Raw genomic sequence first — 19,977 nt, forward strand, 5'->3', positions numbered from 1 at the left:
CTGATAATTGGAGCCATAACATTGAATCTAATAGTAGAATAGAAGAAGAGAGGACTATGACAAACAGGATTACCAATAAGTAACCCTTCTGTGTGGATTTAACTTGGCTATGAATGTTGAGTTGAATATATGTTGCCTTTTAATGTACAGAGATGTCCCAAACCATAGATCCAACACACATATGCTACTTAATATTTCAGATGCTATTCTGGATCCAAACTTTTCTTTTGGACCTTGTCTGTATACTGGGTGAGATCAGAATCCTAGATCTGAACACCCCAAACTGTAGAGAAGTTCAGATCTGGATGAGCTATGATCCATTTCTATTTCAATTTTAGTTATCACTCTGTTTTAGTGATTGGCATGCTGTATTCTCTTTAATTAATTTTATTTAATTCGGGAAGTTGCTCTTTGGAGTTATGTATTATGCATTATACAATATGGTGCAGAGTTTCAAAAGGACTCTTCTCTCATTTAGACATCAAAATACCTAGCCAGATTTTAAAAAGAGCTCAGCACATTTGAGCACTTTTGAAAATCTGGTCATAAGTGTCTGATTTGGAGATTCTGAATGCTGAGTACTTTTACAAATCTGGTCTGCATTTAGGTGCCTAAATGGAAGCTGTGCTCTTTTGAAAATCTGGCCCCAACTATGGCCAAAATAAATCAGGCCAAAATAAAAAGGGAACAAATTGTAAAAGTCAGTGGTGCAGATGAAAATTCATTTTACTAATGTATTTTTTGTATTTCTTATTTGTGGAGTTCTCTGTTTTTTCCAGTCCATAATCTTCATTCGTGACCGAAATTCTCGTGGTCAGGAGGTGTCCGCCTACATTGACTATGCACACAGGCTGAAGGTTGATGAATTTGAGATTTATTTTAATGGAAAGAAAAAGCTTTTTCCAAGACGCACTGATCTGAGGTATTTTTCTGCATTTTCTTTTCACTTATTTGAATTTCTGAAATGTACATGTAGTAGAATATAGTTAAATAAGAAAATAATTTTTATAAGTGTTTTTCATTGAAAAATAAACATCGGGGTCAAAATCTGTCCTCAGTTATACAAAAATAGATCTAGATCTAGATCTTATTTGGAATGGAGTTACTGTGATTTTATTCTTGTTTCTGCCAAGAGCAGAATTTTGCATGAATAATGCAAATTGAACATTGAAAAAAAACCCAAGCGCTGATGGAATTTTCTGTTCATAACTACTCACTTAGGGTGAGTATTTTCAAAAGCGCTCAGTATTGATCTAACTTTAGTCCCGTGGACTAACCAAGGATATTGTGGAGCTGCTATACTTTCTTTAGGTTGTATGACTGGCTCTTTTAGCTTTCACTTCCCTGAGGAGTCTGTAAATAGTATTTGTATATAAAGCTACATGTGCAAACTCATAGGAAGCTGATATGCTGGAAAACTTTGTACCTAGCATAGTAAGTGAACTCCACATGGTCCCTGCCCTCACCAACTCTCATTGGCCTGAGTGGCTATTCTCAGCAGCATGGTTCACCCTGAATACTTGTCTCATATGTAAGTCTTTCAATGGCTAATATGAAACTGGTCACTAGTATCAAAGATTGTGAATAACTTTTTTGTTTAAAAATCTGTTTTCTTCAAAACTACCCAAATACTGCCCAAATACTAATAAATGCACAATTAAGTGTGAGTCAGGGAGTTTGAAAATGTTTCCATTTGTGAATGAGAGTGCGTCAAATAAATGGTGGACATGGTATCATTGTGTGTGTTTGTATAATGCCTTACACAAGGGACCTCTGATCCTCATTGGGGCATGTGATGATGTCTAGCACAATGGAGCCATGATCTTCATTGCCCCAGCAATAATAACAAATAAATATTAGTGTTGGTAGTTTTGGGCAGAAATGGTGGAAATTTCACAGTGGGTCAAGTTTTGTGAAGTTATCATGAGAATCTTATTTTTGAGCTATGAAAACTTCATTTCATTTTGTGAAAAATTAGGAATTGTGAATGACTAACTGGTGGTGGTTATTGGATCTGTGTAGGTAAGTGTAGTGATCTGTGGGTTTCTTGTATATAGTTGGCTGCTAGGTTCCATTATTGAAACCGATTGTGGTGTTGAGGAAGTTGATGCTGGTCTAGAGAGAGTTTTATGGATGGGTGGTTGTTGCTGAAGTTGTGGTAGAAATCTATGACAGAGTTTAAATAATCTATCCTGAGGATCAAAATATCCATAGTGTATCTCAGGTTTATCATTGGTTTTGTGATGCATTTTTCCAGAAATTCTTCCTTGACGTGGGCCATGAAAAAAGGTTGGCATATTGGGTAGACATCCTAGCATCCATGGCTGTTTCCATGGACAAAATGTTTGTTGTTTAAATGTAAATTTGTTTTGGGTCAGGGTGAAACGGATGAGTAGGACAATGTGTAACCATAATGTTATATAAGATTCTAGACTCCTAAAATGAACACACATTGAACACAAGACATACTGCCCATAAATGAAGAAGCTTCTGCAGTTTTGCCATCTTCAGTGGGTTCATTTTCCTTTTTTTTTTCTTGAATGCAAACAGCTCTCTGGAAACAGCACAACCTCCTATACTGTGATGATCTGGAAATAATGATATATAAAAAATGGCCAGTGTCGGTAAACTTTCCTTGTATTCATTTACTTGGCACTAGATGTCAGTACTGAGGCATTCAAATAGAAGTGCAGTTCTCTTGCATTACACGAGATGGCGATCAACATGCCCATTTTCACCCACTTACACCATGAGAATGTGTGTATCTGTTGCTAAATACTGCTGTAAAATATAATGGGCAGTACATTGTCTACACCGTATAGTGCGATTTATTGATTGATTTATTGATAACTTTCTTAAATCATCCCTATGGTGGGCACTCATTCCTGCATCCAACAATTCTAATTAGTCCTGTTTGTTTTGTATTGCAGTGCACAGTGTCTTATTTAGCACTTCAATCCCTTGCTCTCTTTTCATGCCGTGGACTTGAGCAGCTGAAGGACAGGACAGGAAGTAATGACTTAAATTGCATTAAGGGAGATTTGGGTTAGATATTGGGAGGAACTTCCTTACTGTAAGGAAGTTGGGCACTGGAGCAGATTGCCTGGGGAGGCTGTGAAGTCTCCATCTCTGAAGCTTTTTGAGAACAGGCTGGACAGGCGCTTGTCAGGGATAGTCTGGATGATGCTTGATCCTGCCTCAGTGCAGGGTGTTGGACTGGCTGGCCTAGCAGGGCCCCTTCCAGTTCTACATTTCTATGATTCTATAAGGCAGTTCATGAACAACTAGACTACCATAGTACCCTGCAGTGCAACACATTGATTTCTACAATGCAATTTCTTCCTGTTTAACTCTGGTTTCATTAGCTGTGCATGCTATGTCATTATTAGAGATAAAACCACACAAAACTCTGTATCTGAGCCACCCACCTGAACTTGGGAGAAATTCAGCGTCAGTGCATGCTAACCCCAATGTGATAACTTCTTTAATCAGATTTGCTGTGAAGTTCTTGCCACATTACTTATCAGGCCCAAGAAGAAACCTCTAATTCCGGGATATGTAGCATGATGCCAGGGTGTTAGCTGCATCATAGTACAGTGCTTCTTTAAACCCTCAGCCATTTATCATGTAGCTTATGGGCCTTTGTATTTGTCATGCAGAACTTCTTATCTAAGATTAAGTTTAGAAGTGTGAGCAACAAGGGTGATGTCATGGTGGGAGTCTGCTATAGACCACCGGACCAGGGGGATGAGGTAGACGAGGCTTTCTTCCGGCAACTCACAGAAGTTACTAGATCGAAGGCCCTGTTTCTCATGGGAGACTTCAATCATCCTGATATCTGCTGGGAGAGCAATACAGCGGTGCACAGACAATCCAGGAAATTTTTGGAAAGTGTAGGGGACAATTTCCTGGTGCAAGTGCTGGAGGAAACAACTAGGGGCAGAGCTCTTCTTGACCTGCTGCTCACAAACCGGGAAGAATTAGTAGGGGAAGCTAAAGTGGATGGGAACCTAGGAGGCAGTGACCATGAGAGGGTCGAGTTCAGGATCCTGACACAGGGAAGAAAGGAGAGCAGCAGAATACGGACCCTGGACTTCAGAAAAGCAGACTTTGACTCCCTCAGGGAACTGATGGGCAGGATCCCCTGGGAGAATAACATGAGGGGGAAAGGAGTCCAGGAGAGCTGGCTGTATTTTAAAGAATCCTTATTGAGGTTACAGGGACAAACCATCCTGATGTGTAGAAAGAATAGTAAATATGGCAGGCGACCAGCTTAGCTTAACAGTGAAATCCTTGCTGATCTTAAACACAAAAAAGAAGCTTACAAGAAGTGGAAGATTGGACAAATGACCAGGGAAGACTACAAAAATATTGCTTGGGCATGCAGGAGTGAAATCAGGAAGGCCAAATCACACCTGGAGTTGCAGCTAGCAAGAGATGTCAAGAGTAACAAGAAGGGTTTCTTCAGGTATGTTGGCAACAAGAAGAAAGCCAAGGAAAGTGTGGGCCCCTTACTGAATGAGGGAGGCAACCTAGTGACAGAGGATGTGGAAAAAGCTAATGTACTCAATGCTTTTTTTGCCTCTGTCTTCACGAACAAGGTCAGCTCCCAGACTACTGCACTGGGCAGCACAGCATGGGGAGGAGGTGACCAGCCCTCTGTGGAGAAAGAAGTGGTTCGGGACTATTTAGAAAAGCTGGACGAGCACAAGTCCATGGGGCCGGATGAGCTGCATCTGAGAGTGCTAACGGAGTGCGCCCTTGTTGCCAAGAAGGCCAATGGCATTTTGGGATGTATATGTAGGGGCATTGCCAGCAGATTGAGAGATGTGACCGTTCCCCTCTCTTCGGCATTGGTGAGGCCTCATCTGGAGCACTGTGTCCAGTTTTGGGCCCCACACTACAAGAAGGATGTGGAAAAATTGGAAAACGTCCAGCGGAGGGCAACAAAAATGATTAGGGGACTGGAACACATGACTTATGAGGAGAGGCTGAGGGAACTGGGATTGTTTAGTCTGCAGAAGAGAAGAATGGGGGGGGGATTTGATAGCTGCTTTCAACTACCTGAAAGGGAGTTCCAAAGAGGATGGATCTAGACTGTTCTCAGTGGTAGCTGATGACAGAACAAGGAGTAATGGTCTCAAGTTGCAGTGGGGGAGGTTTAGGTTGGATATTAGGAAAAACTTTTTCACTGGGAGAGTGGTGAAACACTGGAATGCGTTACCTAGGGAGGTGGTGGAATATCCTCCCTTAGAAGTTTTTAAGGTCAGGCTTGACAAAGCCCTGGCTGAGATGATTTAGTTGGGGATTGGTCCTGCTTTGAGCAGGGGGTTGGACTAGATGACCTCCTGAGGTCCCTTCCAACCCTGATATTCTATGATATTCTATGATTCTATGATTCTAAGTATGCATGCCCTGAGTGATATGATTTCAAATGGCCATGTCTCCTCTTGCGAGGGTCTGTTGGAAAGTCGCTGTCCACTTCAAGTGCAGGGAAAAAAACTTGATTCCCTCTGGCCAGTGTTTGAGCAGTGTGCAAGATTTAAATCATGTAAATTAGTGAGTTCATTTGAATCAATCGTCCTCAGTGAACTATTCTGGATATAAATTAACAAGAACATATTCCCCTTAGAAATGTGAACAAAGGAGATCTCAAAGTGCACAGAACTATATGCTCACACACGAAGGGACGCCATACCTGATTCACAGGGCACACTGAAGTCAGGGCATGTTAGTGTTGACACAATGAAGCTCTGATGCATTCCATATACACAGGTTCTTACCATACCAATCACGTGAGAGAGATTCATCCAAAAAACGGCTTCTCCCAAAGAAAGCTGGAGGCAGTTAGTGAGCATGCTGAGGACTCTGGGTATATCATTTGTGTCCCAGGTATTTCACTTAGGAGAAGCCAGAGCCCGCCAGCCAGGGGATCTAGGGATGTTGCTGCTGGGCCATTATTTTGATCTGGAGAATCTGAAGACTGAGTCTTACATTTACACTCAAAAGAGAAACATGGAATTTAACTGAAGAAGCTACTTTTCATTAGGAAAGCCAGCACATATGGAGCAATACGCGGCAGTATTGGAGCAGACAGGGCCCTCAGCAGACTACACATGAATCAAAGTAGCTGAAAGAGGAAAAGAACTAGGGAGGGGGGAAATCTGGCCCTGTAGCCACTATAATGCACCAGCACCACCATGTCATAGAAAAAAACCCCACAACCATTTCCATCCATCCCAGAGCTATACTTCTTCATCAGCAAACAGATTCCATTTTAATACGGACTAGAAATGCTTTGAATCAGCAGGGCAGTGGGTTTTAAATACCCAGTCCTACAAACTTCACACATGCAAACACTCATTTGGCCAATTCATCTTCTCTATGACCCAACTAGTTTACATTAAATTACACGAGGGAAGAATTTAGCCCATAGACTTCAATGGGAGTTTTGTGTCAGGATCAAGAACTATTTCTAATTATACAATTAATACTAGGTACAGATATCTGAGGATGTGTAAACTATAATTATACAGTCTACATGCCAGAACATCTCTAGACATATATATTACATACAGTATTACAAACAGAAGCTGGGCATTTTGCAAATCTAGCTCACTGGATCTTGGTTTTGAAGCTGGGGAGTGCAATGGTTTGTGGTGTTTCCAAGCTGAAGATGATGACAGGGCTTAGAACAAAAGGTGCAGTTATGTAGCAATGAAGTATGATGTTTTCCAGTGATGGCAATTTTTTGTCATTGAAGTCAGAGCTTCAAATGCTCAGCACTTCTGAAAACCAGACTGCTTTCTTTGGTGCTAAATTGGATTTAGGTACCTAATTTTAAGAACCCAAGTTTCAAAAATTGGGCCTAATTAATACTCACAGTACTCTTGTGACATGATCACCTCATTTTATAAAGTATAGCATGAACATCCTGGCCTTGACTTTCACAAAGTCAGAGCCTGTGGTCCACTTGAATTGTTTGCCCACTTGGCATACACAGTTTCCACAACCATGCGCGCACACAGCTATTTGCACATAACAAATAGATAACAAAAGTGAATTCACAAAGGTGTGTAGACGTCAGCGTTTTGAAAATCTGGCCTTCTATTGGTGGAGAGTATGTGTAATGTGTAAATAAAATATATTTATCACAGAGTAGTTTACCAAAAAATCAAAACTGTATTATGTAGAAGTTTAATTTAAATGTATCATGTTTGTCAGTGAGGTAAATCTTAAACTGTTTCTCTTTGGCGCTCAGTATCATTTTCACATCCTGTGGACCTTCTGGCATTGGTTGTCTCGTACAACTCCTTAGAAGCAAGACCTTGGGATTTTTGCATACCTTTAAACAATTCTGGTGTCTATGGTTAAGAGTGTGGTGTTTCAATATCCTGTACCCACCCTTTCCACTTCCTCTCTTCACCACTTTTGGTAGTAAATAGAACATTTTGTACTTAACCAAAATTTTATTTCTATTCACTCTGGGTAAGAATTACAGTGTCCAGCAGCCTTACTTATGGAAGAGCATTGGGCAGAAGCAAAGGTGGCCTCTAATTGTGGTTTAAGCCTGAAAAAGTTTAAATGCAGAGTGAGTCTGATTCACTGAACCTCAGCTATGTGTCCCAGAATATTTTCATTCTTTATGATGTCCTGAGCATATAATAGAAACATGATCAATCCTGGAAATATATTTTGAAATAAAGGAAGAATAAAACTCCAGCTATCTCACAGATGAGCTGATCCAGGGGTGTGCACATCAGGATCCCGCCAAAGTTAGAATGTGAAGTTTGGATTGTTTTCCAAACCACAGCAGCAGGCTGGGTCTGAATTCATATCCAGCAGGTAACCCAAAATGGTGGAAATCTCTTCTTGCAAGGCTTCCACTGTTTCACCACCCTCCTAATAATACAGTGTGTAAGAAATATTTCCTTTAGCCATTTTGAGTATGTTGCTCTTCAGTTTCATGGGATGCCTTCTTTTTCTTGTATTTTCCAGGCCATTCAATAAGCTGTAACAACCATAATTTCTTTCTACCCCACCAGTTTTCTGTATATCGTAGGTTTTAATGCCAGAAGGGACCATGAAGATCATCTAGTCTAACCTCTGGCATAACACAGGCCATAGAATTTCACCCAATAATTCCTGGACGTAGCCCAACAACTTGTGATTGAATTAGAATATGTCTTTTAGAAAGGCATCCAGTCTTGATTGAAAGACTCTAACTAATGGACAGCTTTCTACGTCTCTTGGCAATCTCTTCCAATAGTTAATTCCCTTCTCCATTAAAAACTTCAAGTTTCCTTTTTCCAGTCTGAACATTAACTTCCAACCATTTGGTCTTGTCCTGCCTTTGCCTGCTAAATTAAAGAGTACTCCATCTTTTCCCATGTAGGTACTTACAGATTGTGATCAAAAGCACCTTGTATCCTTGTTTTGATAATGTAAATAGATTTATGCTCCTTTTATTTTTCAGATAAAACCTTTGTCTGTTCTCTGGATCTCTCTCATCTTGACAGCCTCCTCCCTTTGGCTTCTTCACTTCCCAGCTCATTCCTTTCAAGTATATCCAAAATGGGATTGGTAATTACATCATCTTGAGTTCTTGAGTGCAGGAGACTGGACTAGATGACATCTCAAGATCCCTACCAGTACTAAGACTCTATGATCTTCAGCTGTAACTAGGACCATGTTGCTCCCTTTCTGAATCTCTGCAATGACTTCTTCTTGTCTTTGATGTCAAATTCATCTTCGTTTCTGCACAATTCTCTTCCTCTAATGGATGTGTCCAGGTTTAGAGGTACCAGAATGTTCTGGTCGTCGTAGTACCTCCCATTTCTGAAGATACCCAACTAATCTGTCACATGTTATCTCACTCAAGAATGGTTGCTCCCAAAATTTGGCATATCTGTTCAAGTGACTTCAAAATGCAGGGCTGCCTTATGAAGGAATTAGCATATTTGGGGAAACAGTTTGAATCAAAGATTGACACTTCCCCCATTCATGACTGATACTTACTCTTGGTCAGTTGGAGAACTGACACGCAGATTTTTGAAGTTGCAGGAGGAATTAGTATTTCAGCAAAACTGTTAAATGATTATTCTGTATATATGGAAATTAATACTTTCTGTTGACCCAAAGTTTCCCCCTTTGGTGCAACACATTTTTTTCATTAGCTGTGTGAGGCTGTCAGATGACATTAAGCCAAGTGTTTAGGTGCCCTCCACATCAAACTCTCTCTTACAACACAAATTGAAAGGTTTGGACAATTAAAGTTTTAATGCAACCCACCTGCCAACGCAGCCACTGGAGCAAAGTAAGTCTTCCCAGCCAAGGGGAACTTACAGAGAAGCCCCAACTGCGGGGCAACTGGACTAGCGGGGCCACGCCCCAAACTAAAAGGACTTGTATAGGGAGCAGGCCAGGAAAACAGGCCCTGAATGCCCCCTCACAGCTGGGAGAAAGATCCATCGCCCCTGTTTAGGGGTTGAGCAACACAGGACCCTGGGTTGGGACCTGAGGGAGAAGGAGGGGTCAGGTCCTCCTACAGCCCCCCTAACCAATGATCTAGCCACTAGGCTGCCTGGCCACTGAGGGTCCTATCACAGTGATGTTGATACTTTAAATATCAGAGGGTCCTATATTTGATCTGTTTGGTTCCTTAGACTTGCTTTGCCATTTTATTGTATTACTTTATTGAGGGAGTATTATTTCTGTGTTATATTCCTCATTTGGTTCTAGTTTATTACATCGAAAGGAATGTGTTAGGCAGTTAGTTAGTACTTAAGAGGCTGAGCTGAAATATGGATCTCGAATCTGGATTGTAATCAAGTCCTTTCCCTCTAAGCTAATTTATATAATCTGATGAAAAACAAGTGTAATACAATTTGTTCACACAGAATGTAGAATGCCACAAATTCTGGTGAAAGAAAACAAGGACAACAAATGAAATAAAGGAAATCTTTACTATTAACCTGTCAAAGATAGTGATGTTACTGTAGCTGGAGAGGGCATTGTGGCATGATGAATAGTAGACCAAACAAATTCTGGGTTGACTTCTGCCAGATGAACCATCATTTAACTATTTCTTCCACTTCCATTTGTAAATGAGGTTTAGCTATGTGTTGTCAGATAGTGTTAGCCTGTTTCAACTCTGTCTGAACTCCTGCCTTAATTTTGCAATATTATTCAGTGTCATGACAGAAAATCACATTTTTAGGTGCAATGTACCGGTACCCTAATTCCATCATGGTTGCACTCTTTTCATTTGTATCTCCTTGCAATTCTCTAAATGGGACCAGGAAATGTAACCATATCATATCAGGTCAGATGCATCGATATGAGTTGCCCATCAGATTTAAAATAAAAGTAATTTACTGTAGAACATTGGGACAAGATTTTTCTCTGCTTTGGTAACTCCTTCTAGTTACACTCCGACACGTCCGCTGAAATCATTTTCTTATCTCATCTGTAATGAAACTTGTTATTCTCAATGACTGTTGTTTTTAGCCCCAGCAAACCAGTAAGCACATGTATGATTTTATGCATGTGAGTTGCCGTATCAGGCCATTAATCATTATACACCTTCTCTCTGGAAATCCCCACCCAGTGATATTAGGGATGTTAGGGATGTTGTCGTTCCTGAAGCTTTAATAATTAATTTTTTATACATCTTCTGTAAAGTTATTTGAAATATCCTGGTATAAGGTAATATGAATCTGACCCCGGTCTCATTGCAATCCGTAGCAGCAACAACATTGATTTCAATGGGAACAGGATCTGATCCTTTTCAAGTCCGGACTGGTAGAAAGTAATACCAGTCAAACACTAATGCCTTTCATTGCATCTCTTTTCCTTGGCCTTTTAAAAATACATTTCAGGTGGGAATTTCAGAAGTATTCAATACTGGAACTTGAAGTCTATGGTAAAACTTTCATTGACTTTAATGAGAGCAGAGTTAGGCCAAGGTTGAGCACTTTGGAAAATCTTGCTCTTAAAATATACTTGGTTATCCATTTTGCTGTTATGGGCATCACACTGACATTTTATAAAATAGAATTAATGCATGTACTAGCTGCTTTGAAAGCAGAACTTTTTTGCTTTTTATTTACATGCTTCGTTTTTAATTTTTGGAAGATGCATCTGAGATATTTCCTTGTGTTTTTTAATGTAACCCATAATTATTTATGAAGAGTACCCAATAATTAATGTGCATGCAACTGTTTCAATATCCTACTTGTGTACAGAAATTACGTCCAGCCTGCAATATTACAAGTGGTGGCCCTCCGTTCTGTGCAATAAAAAGGTAATTTTAAAAATAAAATGGAAATTTAACAAGCAACGTATTGTATATGGGAGCTGAGACTTTATACCGGGTCGTTATCCTTCTTTTGCCCGTATGAATATGGTGACCATTGTTGCCTCATCATAAAATGCCCTACATGGTGATGCAATGGCACTTCCAGAAGCAACACACCTTCTGTTACTAAGAGGAATCACTGAATCACATAATCTGCCTTGCCATCCATGCAATCCCCACTGAGAGTGTGTAAGTGAGGGCAGAATTTAGCCATAATCTCTGAAAAGGTCTTTCGGTATAGTTTGGGAACTGAGATCAGGCTGATTGAATAGCATGACTGCAAATATACAGCTAGTGATCCAGAGTCCCAGTGTCCTTACAAAAAGCTGATGAGACTTTGTTATCTCATCAGAGTAAATGCCATCATGCAGCTGATGAAGCAGATATTCTGCCCTGAAATTAAGTCTACAGCAAAGAATTTACAAGAAGGTTGGCACAACTAGAATGGCTACTTTCCAGGCACACTGTCTAATAACTCGGAGCAAGTTGAGATGAGCAGATCCAAAGCCTCAAAGCATGGCTGAACTTAGTGGTAGAGAGCTATCCCTCTGCAGATAACTCCGAGATCTTTTTAGCCTTATCATCAGTTATAATGTGGCTGTGATCGGATATAGCTGCTATTTTATTTCCAGGTCCATTTTAAAGTGTAGTTTTTCAGCTACAAAGCCCTGTAAACCAGATCATGAGTGAAGGTATGTTCCCAAGCAGGGGAGACGGGGTGTATGATGGGCTGTATGAGGAGTCCTCCCCTCATAGGTTACAGAATCAGTGGGAAAGCAGCCTCTGCAGGGCTGCATCTTCCCTCACTGCACATGTAGGAAGCAGAGGATGGCGAATGGGCAGAGCTGTGAATCTGTCTCCCTCAACATGCCAGCCAGCATGGAGCGGGGAGTCAGCTGTGCGAGCTAACGGGCTGCCTGAGCTGCATTCCCTTCTGGTGTAATTGGGGGAACCAGGGACTGAATTCTGACTTTCTGAACAACAGTACTTTCCCTGTTCTGCTCCAGGTGGCGCAACTATGTACCGCGTATGATGCAGGGCCAGTGGTAATGCCGTGATCTAGCCCTATTATTTGGTCCTGGCTGCTTTAAAAGTCACTTCCCTCCTGGGATACCATGGTGGCTGTGCTCTGCTGAGGCATGCAAGTTAATAGCCCCTGGGTTTAGACGAGAGTGGGCTGGTGGCAGGCCATGCTCAGCGGTCTGAATGAGCTTGGATTTGGTGACCTTGAGGGCTGACTGAGGCTTATTTATTTTTCCCAGGCTTTTTTCAGAGGAGGGTTCTGAATAGTTTTGGAAGGGAACAAGAGGTATTTGCTTTGGTGGCTTAGGAAGCATTTGTGATTATTATAACTTACTGAGGTTTTTGTTGTGTTTATGATGATTGTACAGCACCAAGGTCCCTGGCAAAGCAATGTGTCTATTTTAAATGATTTTTGCACAGACATGACCAATCCTCTTTTGGCTTTAACAAGGAAACCAATCTCGTAAGTCATTCAGCTGACCGCATTCATCCTTGGACGACATCCACTGTAACCTCAGTCCGTTGAAATCCATTCACAGTCTCTCTCTTTGACGTTGCTCTCCAACGACCAAAGCCATAGGCACGAAGGGCCGGATTTTCAGAAGTGCTGCTTATCTGCATCTCCAGTGGAAATCAGTGAGAACTGCAGGTGCTGAGCATCTCTGAAAATGAGGTACTAAGGACACAGACCAAATAGTGACTCTTAGGCTCCTAACATTAAACCTAAACCATATTTAGGCAATGAAATAGAAATGGCCTGATTTTCAGAGGTGCTGAATTCCAAAGCTTCAGTGGTAATTGTGGATGATCAGCCTTTATGAAAATCAGACCACTTTTATTCAAGTTCTTGCCTATGGATTTAGGCGATTAGCATTCATCCCCCGGGCTTGAGCATTCTGGCCATTGCTGCCACCTTTTTGTTGTTGGGTTTACCCTGAATGTACAGTGCTGTACGTTACAGTATAGCTCCATGTACTGTACTTGACTTCCTCCCTTTGATGAGGTGCTACAAATTCTCCGGCCACATCACCCTGACATGCCCTTTGGATGTGTACCCAGAAGAATACTGAGAGAGCAGTTCCTGTGTGCCCATGACTTCAGGGCTGGCCCGGCAGTGAGGGAAAGCTCCTTATTCCCTCCCAGCACTCCCCTTCATCTCACTGCACACCCAGAGAAGGGCAAGACAGAATCTGGCCCCTAATTTGCAGGGGTTACCATACTGCTAATAATATACTGTAAAATAATTCAGGACTGCAAAGCCCTGTCTCATGTGCAACTGCACTTTCCCAGGAAGGGCTTTCCAGACCTGCAGGATCACACTGATTTCCTGTAAAGGAGATGCTCTTTTCCTGCAGGAAAGGAAGAATTTGATGAAAACAGGAATTTCTGTTACCCCCCCAAAAAAAGTAAATTTATATTTTTTTCTGAACTTTACCATCATACTTACTATTTATAAAAAACATCTGATTCATTGATTAAGATTTGTTGATCTCTTTCTTCATGTTTGTGACCATTTCCAAATGATACCCAGCTGATTCCGGCTACCTATGTAAGATGTATGAGTGAATGGTAAATGGTGTGGTGCTAACTAATGCCTGAAAGCAAGGAAGCAAATGAAATTTGACATTCGCCTAGGGAAGTAAGAAGGATCACTTGAGCACCCCATAATTTTCACAGTATGGGAACAAAATATTGCCGTTTTGATGTTTAATATAGCTCGCTACAACTGCATGCATACCCGCGGATTTAAATTAGGGCAGAATCTGGTCCCAGTGTCCAATCCTGCAAAACTAATGCAGCCAGAAAGTTGATTGAAATCAGTGGGAATTTTACCTGTGTGAGGACTTCTGGGATGTGTTCATAAACCAACATTTTTTCAACCGTGGGGCCAAGATTTACAGAAACTTGTTTCCCAGATAAATGGCCCGATTTTGAAAACTGCTGAGCACCCAGCAACTTCCATTAAAGTCAGTGGGAGCTGCTGCCTGCTCAGCCCTTTTAAATCAGGCCACATATATTTTGTGCCTAAACAAAAGCCTAACTTGAGGCTCCTCTGGCACCTAAGTAAAATGGCCTGATTTTCAAAGGTGCTGTGTCACTACAGCTCCGATTGCCTTAAATAGTGTTTGCAGGTGCTCAGCAGTTGAGAAAATCACGCCACCTTTATTTAGGTGCCCGTATGTGAATTTTGGAACCTTAAGCATCCAGAATTACAAATTTCAGCCATAGTCTTAAAGCTTTGCAGAGACTAATTAAAGCCATTCTGCTCACATGAGAAGTCTGTGGGCAGAAATCTAGAAGATAGTGGTAGCTGAGATTCTGTCTATACTACAGACTTGTGCCAGCCAAAGCTACGTTGGTCAGGGAATGATTTGCAACCAACATAGCTGTGCTGGCAAAAGACCCTAGTGTAGATGCAGTTATACCAGCAGCACTTTTGCAGGTATAGTTTATTTTGCTGGGGGAGGGGAGGGGTAATAAGCGATACCTGGGTAAATTGTGTCCACACTAGGAGCACTTTGCCGGTATAGTATGCTAGTATGCTTATACCAGCAAAGTGCTCCTACTGTAGACCTGGCCTAAATGTCACTGTTACCATATATAGGGTTGCCAACTTTCTACTTGCACAAAACTGAACACCCTTGCCCCGCCCCTTCTCTGAGGCCCCGCCCCTGCTCACTCCATGCCCCCTTCCCTCTGTCGCTCGCTCTCCCCACCCTCACTCACTTGCTCATTTTCACCAGGCTGGCTCAGGGGACTGGGGTGCAGGAGGGGGTCAGGGGTGCAGACTCCAGGTGGCACTTACCTCAAGCAGCTCCCAGAAGCAGCAGCATGTCCCCCCTCTGGCTCCTACATGGAGGCACGGCCAGGTGGCTCCGCACACTGCCCCATCCACAGGTGCTGCCCCCGCAGCTCCCATTGGCCACGGTTCCCAGCCAAGGGAGCTGCAGGGGCAGCGCTTGGTGTGGAGGCAGAGTACGGACCCCCTGGCTGCCCCTACACATAGGAGCCTGAGGGAGGACATGCCGACTGCTTCCCAGGAGCCGTGTGGAGGCTAGCAGGGAGCCTGCCAGCCCCACTGCGCAGCGCCATCAACTGGAGAGTCAATGGCCCGGACAATAGTTCTGACCAGAGCCACCAGGATCCCTTTTCGACTAGGTGTTTCAGTCGAAAACCAGACACCTGGTCACCCAGTCCATATACAAGGCAACAGAATGCCTTTAACAGAAGGTACAGGCATAAGGAGAAATTAGAGTCCATTCAAACGTAACATATTTGGCTGGATGAAGAGAGAATACTCCTGTGTGCCAACTCAGTAAATGTTTAATTTGGAGACATATACTTCCACATCTGGCTTGTGTTTAAATACTGTAAATATTACTTCTTTCACTTTTAATTTCACCTTTTTCAATGCAAATTTCAGTTTTAACAAAAAATAAAAATCTCAGTGGAAAGATAGGCTTTTTCTACAGCACTTAACAAATTAGCTCTATACATCTGAAATAAGGAAACGGAACCTGCCAATTGTCAAAATTCCAAAAGGGGGAAATTGCAAATGTAGGAAGATTAACTGTCATCTGTATAGATGCAGCATTATGATAATCTGAAAATGCAGAACAATAGGGAAAACATTTTACAAACAGGCCAAATGCTTGATTTGAATTTGATTTGGATTGCAACTTCTATGTACAATTCCGTTGAAATGATTCATGTATGTTTACTTCGGTGAAGACAGTGTTATGATGCACAGACAGATGCACGAGGAAATCAGATCTAAACACGATTATTCTCTTTCCTCTTGCTGATTCTCTGAGAATAAAGGGAAAACTTTGCAGTAATCATCTGTGTACTCACTTATTCAGAGAAAGCTCTGCAGAGCAAAAGATCAAGTAGTATGTGTGTGTGTGTATATATATATACACGCACACATGTACACACACAGTACTTGATCTTATATAGTGTATATATATATATATATAGTAATGCCTACAAGCACTACAGCTTTCGTTCACTCTTAATATGGACCAGAAAGTATATTAGATTAATCTTGACAATGCCTAGGCACTGGTGTTCTGTGACTGCTATTTATCAAGCTATTCTTAATCATCTCATTAAATTATGCTTCCCCATCTATTTGCTGCTTCCACCTATTGTATCTCATCTTATACTTTAGGAATACAGGACTGGAAGGGACCTCCTGGGTAATGGAGTCCCGTTCCCTGCTATCTCAGACAACCCCATTGTGTAATCTTGTTCATAAACTTATCAAACTCCATTTTAAAACTAGTTATGTTATTTGCCCCCACTACCTCAATGGGAAGGCAGCTCCAGAGCTTCATTCCTACAAGTTCTGTGGAGTAGGGCCTGCCCTTTTGTTATGTGTATGTATAATATATGTAATAGCAATAATAATAATACTAGTAATAATAACAGTAGTTAACGGATTCGGACAAAATCCCTATTCATGCCTAAATTCATCCCTATTTAGGGAAAGGTAAGCACATGCTTAAGCGTTTTCCTGAATAGAGATGCTTTCCTGAATTGAGGCCTTAATTTATTAATGTTTCTGCAGAATGTAAAGCACTACATTAGTGCCAAATGTTACGTATCATGGTTTATTTCATTATTATTTATTAAATTAAATACAAAAGCTAGAAGAGTAACAAATGTGGGAAGCAGAATTTAAGTAGCACTAGAAAATCATGCATTTTTGTCAACACAAGTCACGCATGCAACTCTTCAATATAGATAGGACAATAGGTCTTTCCATCACAATACACCATCAATGAATCTGCTTTGACTCAGTGTGCAAAGTTTCAGTGTACATTTTGTTGGCTCATTGGGTTATAATTTATCACCAAAACAAGTGTATGACATGCTTAGATTGACAATGTATAGAGACAATGTATGGGTTTTGTGACTATAATATTACTGAAAACATTGTGATTTCAGCTTCACTGTTTTATGTCATTCACAGTACAGTGTGGAGATCACCAAATAGTGTGTGACTTTTGTCAAATAGTGGTATCTGAGATCATATTTTTTCTTATGCTTAGAATATGAAATAACGGGTTACAGTTAGTATGTCCTGACTTTTGGTTATACTGAATAACTAGTGCGTTCTTTAGTTGGTGCTTACATACTCTAGATACTGCAATCAGTTTTTTCTGGATTATGTTGATAAATAATTGGGTTGTCTTGATTGCTAGTGCTCTACATAAAGGAGTTCCTTTTTGGTGTCTGGATGTTGCTAAACTGGACACTTATAGAGTTCACCGGACCCTTATAGAGTTCACTGGACACTTACAGAGTCTTGTCGAGAGCAAATTTTCTCCAGGATGGGATGTTGAAGCCCTCCTGGCCTGAGTAGCAGTTGGCCTGCACCTAGTCTAAAGGACCCAGTGACTATTTCAGAATATCTTGTTAACGTCCAGGAACAGAAATTAATACAAAACATCACTGGAAATCTCAGAATCTTGTTCTCTCCACTGATGTGTAGCTAAACCAGATGGTTGGATCGTGATATCTTTAAAACATATTGCTATGAATGCTCTCGTCTTTATTCCTGCCTTCAATTCTGACCTGCTTTTAGTGGCCAGTGAGATCTCTCAGATCAAATAGAACAAATAGCTTATGCCATCTGAAAGGTGCTGTCGAATGTTATGGGAGCATTTGCATGTAATTTAAATGTGCATGTTCTTATTATTCTTTTAATACTAATCTTTTAATGACTCCTACTAAATTCTTGGTCTTGTGAAAAGGAGTTCCACAGGCTAATTATACCTTGTGTAACAAAGTATTTCCACTTTTAAATTAGTTACTTTTCAATATCGTTGAGTTTTCTCTTGTTCTTGAATTAGGATAATGGGTAAATAGTAATACCATTCATTATTTTGTGTAACTCTGCCTCGTCCCCTCTTATGTGTCTCGTGTCTAGACTAAGTTGTTGTCATAAATATAAAGGGAAGGGTAACCACCTTTCTGTATACAGTGCTATAAAATCCCTCCTGGCCAGAGGCAAAACCCTTTCACCTGTAAAGGGTTAAGAAGCTAAGGTAACCTCGCTGGCACCTGACCCAAAATGACCAATGAGGGGACAAGATACTTTCAAATCTGGAGCTGGGGGGGGGGGGCGGAACAAAGGGCTCTGTCTGTCTGTGTGATGCTTTTGCCGGGAACAGATCAGGAATGCAGCCTTACAACTCCTGTTAAGTTACTAAGTAATCTAGCTAGAAAATGCATTAGATTTTCTTTTGTTTAATGGCTGGTAAAATAAGCTGTGCTGGAGGGAACGTATATTCCTGTTTTTGTGTCTTTTTGTAACTTAAGGTTTTGCCTAGAGGGATTCTCTATGTTTAGAATCTGATTACCCTGTAAGGTATTTACCATGCTGATTTTACAGAGGTGATTCTTTTACCTTTTCTTTAATTAAAATTCTTCTTTTAAGAACTGATTGATTTTTCATTGTTCTTAAGATCCAAGGGTTTGGGTCTGTGTTCACCTGTACCAATTGGTGAGGATTCTTATCAAGCCTTCCCCAGGAAAGGGGGTGTAGGGCTTAGGGGGGATATTTTGGGGGAAGACGACTCCAAGAGGTCTCTTTCCCTGTTCTTTGTTTAAAACGCTTGGTGGTGGCAGCATACTGTTCAAGGACAAGGCAAAGTTTGTACCTTGGGGAAGTTTTTAACCTAAGCTGGTAAGAATAAGCTTAGGGGGTCTTTCATGCAGGTCCCCACATCTGTACCCTAGAGTTCAGAGTGGAGAAGGAACCTTGACAGTTGTCCCAATCAATCCATCTTCATATGGAGGGCTTTCATGCTAATCGTTGTCATCACCCCTCTCTGGATCCCTTTGATGAAGAGTAAGTGTGTTTATCAACATGAACAGCTAACATTTTATGTTGGCCTAAATAACCGTACAGTCAAGTACAACATTTTATATCTTATTTTCTGTGTGAAATTTTGCAGGTGATATTAGTGTAAGAAATTCTTTGTCAGAAACTGATCAGACGAAGATAGTATAATTGTCCACATGCTCAGGGTCTAATTGACCATGGGGTTGGGAAGGAATTTTCCCCCACGTCAGACTGGAAGAAATCTGGGGGGTTTCACCTTCCTCTGCAGCGAGGGACACAGGTTGTTTGCTGGGTTGAACTGAAACTGGTGGATTCTCTGTAACTTGAAGCCTTTACATCAAGAGTTGAGGATTTCAGTAACTCAGCCAGAGGTTATGGGCCTATTGCAGAAGTGGATGGGTGAGGTTCTGTGGCCTGCTATGTGCAGGAGGTCAGATTAGATGGTCGTGATGATCCTTTCTGGCCTTAGTCTATGAGAATTGCTGCTGTTCTTAATTTGCTTCAATAACTACTCTTAAAGGATAAACACATGTGCCACATCTATGTTTTTGCTTTGCCACAGCATTTCCTTGTCTTAAAATGTATATCTTGGATAGGCATTGGATAGTCTAGTGGTTAAGAAGCAAGACTGGGATTCCAGATTCCTGGGGCTCTAATACAGACTTATTTGGGTAAATCACTTCATCTCTTTTGTGCCTCAGTTACTTCATCTGGAAAATGGGAATAGTAGCTTTCATTG

General features: G+C 41.2%; 1 protein-coding gene across 5 annotated transcripts in view; it reads left to right on the plus strand.

Annotated features, from left to right (window-relative positions):
• Positions 1 to 19,977, plus strand: part of CFAP299 (cilia and flagella associated protein 299) — a 379,314-nt gene that overhangs the window by 334,800 nt on the left and 24,537 nt on the right. For all 5 annotated transcript variants that reach the window (XM_043545244.1, XM_043545245.1, XM_043545247.1 and 2 more), the window contains one exon: positions 780 to 922. In XM_043545244.1, the coding sequence (XP_043401179.1) occupies positions 780 to 922 (143 nt within the window). The remainder of the gene's footprint in view (positions 1 to 779; positions 923 to 19,977) is intronic.

This window comes from Chelonia mydas, chromosome 4, assembly GCF_015237465.2.
Source record: "Chelonia mydas isolate rCheMyd1 chromosome 4, rCheMyd1.pri.v2, whole genome shotgun sequence".
Lineage (NCBI taxonomy): Eukaryota > Metazoa > Chordata > Testudines > Cheloniidae > Chelonia > Chelonia mydas.